The sequence below is a fragment of the Coffea eugenioides genome, chromosome 7 (genome assembly GCF_003713205.1).
Source record: "Coffea eugenioides isolate CCC68of chromosome 7, Ceug_1.0, whole genome shotgun sequence".
Lineage (NCBI taxonomy): Eukaryota > Viridiplantae > Streptophyta > Magnoliopsida > Gentianales > Rubiaceae > Coffea > Coffea eugenioides.
In genome coordinates this window covers 4,479,867-4,484,270 of record NC_040041.1, presented here as the reverse complement: position 1 = coordinate 4,484,270, position 4,404 = coordinate 4,479,867, and the positions used below count along the sequence as shown (strand labels likewise).

The 4,404-nt window shown below is 34.7% G+C and overlaps 1 protein-coding gene across 1 annotated transcript; it reads right to left on the bottom strand.

Annotated features, from left to right (window-relative positions):
• Nucleotides 1–3,013: 3,013 nt before the first annotated feature.
• LOC113778006 (acyl carrier protein-like) lies at nt 3,014–3,936 on the bottom strand. The gene is made up of 4 exons (XM_027323249.1): nt 3,835–3,936; nt 3,610–3,720; nt 3,376–3,495; nt 3,014–3,139 (listed from the first exon to the last, which is right to left on the bottom strand). The coding sequence occupies exons 1-4, from the start codon at nt 3,934–3,936 to the stop codon at nt 3,014–3,016; spliced, it is 459 nt and encodes a 152-aa protein (XP_027179050.1).
• Nucleotides 3,937–4,404: the final 468 nt, after the last annotated feature.

Genomic DNA, 4,404 nt, shown 5'->3' with positions numbered 1-4,404 from the left:
TTCAACTTTTAAAGATGTATTGGCTTATGATCGCATGTTTTATTACTATTTTTCATGCATTTTGAATGGATTAAATATAAATATTGTTGAAAAATTTTTGGTTTATATACGTTTTAAGAACTATTATTTGATCATGTTTAGTTTTAATATTATAGTCTTGTAAATATTAAATTAGTTTTACAACTTAATAGTTATAGTAATTAAATTAAGAAAATTAAGGAGTAATAAGTGAGCTTGGACTAAGCCCGATTAAGGTTCACAACCCGAATATTATGTGAGTTGAGTATGAGCTTCACATTTACGAACCCGAAACTCATAGCCCGAAGCCCGCAAATGATTCAAATTAAATGAGCTGAGCTTGAGCTCATCAAAGCCCGGCTCATTAGGCCCGATTGACAGGCCTAGTTCTGGTGTAGATAAAAATAGTATCTGAAGAAACTTCTTGAATTATTAGTATCTGCAAAAAAGAAAAAAAAAATCTATATATTTTCTTAAATTAGGATCTAAAAAACTAAATTTCTGATTTCATGAAAAATAACCAACTCATTATTTATGCTAAAGTTTTTAAAATTGAGCCCTCGATTAATCCACCGTGAAAAAAAATAGTACTCTTTTTTATTATAAAAAGTAAATGTCATTAGCGAATGATTAGAAATTGTCCAACCGCAAATTTCATTAAAAAAAAAAGTGTTATTCTCAAATGCATGTTACGTGCAGCTTGGCTGTAATTCGACAGTCATATAAAAAAAATACTTGTGTTTTGTCAAACAGCGCAACATTATAGGATAATTTTGCTTATATTGTTTTACTTTAGTAAGGCCCTGTTTGGCAAACGATTTTTTTGCCAAGTTTTTCTCCTATAAATTTTTTAACAACTTTAATTATAACAATCTCAAATAACTTTTCAAAATTGTAAAAACACACACTTTACAATACCCAAAAATACACAAAAAATTCCCTTATTTCTATTCTTTTTCTTTCTCCCCCCACCTCAACCCACAACCCCAGCTGCCACCATTTTTTTTCTCTCTTTCCTCCTTTCTCCTTTCTCCTTTCTCCTTTCCTTTTCTCCTCCTCTCCCCTTTTCCCCACTCTCCCCCACCACCCTCCCCCTCCCCCTCCCCCATGCGCAATCTGGTGCGAGAGAAGGGAGAGGGAGGAAGGGGAGATGGTGGGAGAAAGAGGGAGAGGGTAAGGGAGACGGAGAGGAAGAGAGGAGAAGAGGGGAGAAAGGAGGAAGTGGCGAGGGAGAGAGAGAATAAATGAGGGGAAAAGAAAAGAGAAACTGGTCTTGTCGGCAACTACGCCGGTGCTAGGAGGAATGGAGAAGAAGAACAGTGGGGTGGGGGAAAAGGATAGGAAAAGAAAGAAACGGAAAAATCAAGAGGAAAGTTTCTTTTTTTTTTTATAAAAAGAAAAGTTTTTACATACCTCAAAAAGTTTTCTTACAATTTTACAATTTGTTACAGTAAAATTTTAAACAAATGCAAAAAAGTTGATTTGCCAAACAGTTGCCTGATAGAAGTGTTCTCATGAACTTTGAAAGGTAAAGTGCAATTAATCCTAATTCATGTTCCCAAATTGGTGGTAACATGAAACCATGATTGGAGAAATTAACAAAAAAATCCTTGAGCAATTGATAAAAGTATTCTATATAGTGTAATTGAATGTTTCTTTTTTGTTTATTCAGTTAGTGAGGTCGAAGTTTGAAATCTAAATTTTGAGTCTGAAAATTAAGTGTTAAAAGTATGGAGTTACTGAATTAATAAAGTTATACGTGTTTGATAACTAATTCATATTGAATTGAAATATCGTACAAATATTATAGTTTCATTTAAAAAAAATTCTTTTATTGTATATTGGAGAGAAACAAAAATATTGTGAGAGAAAATAATTATAGAATTTAAAAATAATATTTAAGTGAGTGTCTTTGTGTGTGTCGGACACAACAAAGGCAAATGTATTATTTTGTGCAAGAACATGTATAAGAGTGTGTTACATGTCTGGAAAGTGTGATATGTATGATCTATTCAGATTTCAGAAGATTGAATAAAAAATTTTCACTTAAAACTTTGTACACAAATTAAGCAGTCATACAATTCAGTTATCAAATATGCTGAATAAAAAATTCTAAATAAATTAATTTTTCAGCGTTAAGTTAAATTATCAAACACACTCTAACTGTAACTTAATGTTGCAAGAATAAAGTGTCCAGTACCAACCACAACAGTGGAAATTTTATCTTCACAACGTAGGCCAGCCAACATCTTGAATGGAAAAACTTTTTAGTGACATTGCTCCATCAATTTTTCTTTTTCTTTTTTTTTTTCTTTTTCTTTTAAAAAAACTAAGTTAGACCTTCTAAAACAAGCTATGTTTTAATCGGTTACCGGATAAAAGAAACTAAAATATCGAAAAAGAACCTATATCATCACATGCACTCATTTTGTTTTACTACATGTATTATTGCTATGAGTCTATGACGACACATAAATTCTATTCGAACAGCAAATGCACTTAAAAATTCCCTCAAGGGTAGTAATAAAAGTAACAGCCTCGTAGATTAATATTGCTTGTGAAAATAATTTACTTTAGACTTTGTTAAACCAGAAATGCTATTGCTATTTTCTTGCGTCTAAACAATAATATATCCTCACACTTTTATGCTAGTGAAGCAAATCTGCTGTAGAGTGGGATTTTGCCGTTCTTGTTGGACTGGGAAATTTAATGAACGCAGCAATCCTCTACGTAGTGTTGAAGAAGATTGTGAGAGATTCCAAAAGAGGCTTGGGTTTATTTTGTAATCCTGAACTGGGAAAAGAAACATGATGGAAGAATTCCCTAAGTTACTAGTACATCATTCATCTCTGCATGGGATCTGGATTTCAGCCAAATCCCAGCGCTGGGCCGAAGAAAGAAAAAACAAAACCATCCGCAATCTGCATCAACACAGCAAAGACACTACCCGCACTTTTGTTGGCTTCTAAAAGTGAAAAACATATCTTGATTTAGCCTACGCTGAAGCTGACTTCACTTTCTCAATCAAATCAGCTGCATCTTGAACAGTTGCAACGTTTTCAGCCCCACTTTCTCCAATTGACACTCCAAATTTCTCTTCCAGGGCCATCATAATTTCAACCTGTTCACGTTTCATCAACAATAAAAAGTCAGAATCTATCGGACTTTTTTCCCCCCCTTTGAAGGAACTGATTGGAGATTCAATTGCAACATGTTTGCTGTCCAGGTCAACGGTCTTACCAGCTCAACTCAGATAGCTACAAGAAACTATTCAATTCAAAAAGACATATATAATATACAATGCAATACATATTGGTTTTTCAAGATTTTTGCCATCAAATTGTAATTTGAACTTACGGTATCAAGAGAATCTGCACCTAAGTCAGCAAATTTGGTTTGAGGTGTCACGGTGGCCTCGTCAATGGACAGTTGTTTTGCAATTGTATTCTGGACAATTTCTAGAGTTTCTGGTTGAGCCTGGGGAAGAAAAGCGGTTGTATATACGATCAGTGCTCAGGTTATTTAACTGTTGGGAGGTGTTAAGCACTTAAGCTAGGCGATTAATAGTAGCAATTAGTTAAAACCTACAGCTGAGCATGAAATTCTGGTTTTGAGACTACGAGAAATTGGAGATGATTTTGTTGCTGCCTTTGAGATTTGAATCTTAGGCACAAGTCTTAGCCCACTTGCTGATGGACCACACTGCAATAATTAAGGCAACAAGCAAAAAGATCTCGAAATCAGATTAATGGCAAAGATCAGCAATTAGTGCTAATAATTAAGCAGTAATTAGTGAATGGAGATCGTGGAGCTTACAGTGCTGGAGAAACTTGTTTGCCTGATGGCAAATTTTGCTTTAGGAACAGTGCAGAGGAAGGTGGCTGATGGGGCAGCTGAAGCGGAAATGAAGGAAGCCATGTGAAAATGTTTAGAAAAGAATGTGGCAAATTATTAGATGATTGAAGGATAGTCCTCCTCTTTGTGATTAACAATAATGCGTAAGATATTTCAGGGAAAAAATAAAACAATAATGTGTAGGTATTGTATTGAAAAGAGTCGTTCTTTGTGTTGTATATATATAAAGAAGGGTTTATGATGGAAAGGGATTAAAACCCAAGGGCGATCAAAACAAAGATGCCAGCATTTTAGCCAAATTGAGTGGCGGTCTATCCCATGTCTCCTGTCCTCGTGCTCTTGAAAACCTCCACAGACCACCCCATTGTGGCCTGACCCTTTTGCCTTCGCATGCTTAAAATGTTAAAAAATAAATAACACGACAATTTTTCTTTGATTTTATAAGTGTTTCTAAACATCACGATGCTACGAGACGAGTGAGGATATGGACGAGAGAACAGGTAGATAAATGCGATGTACAATGTGCAGTCA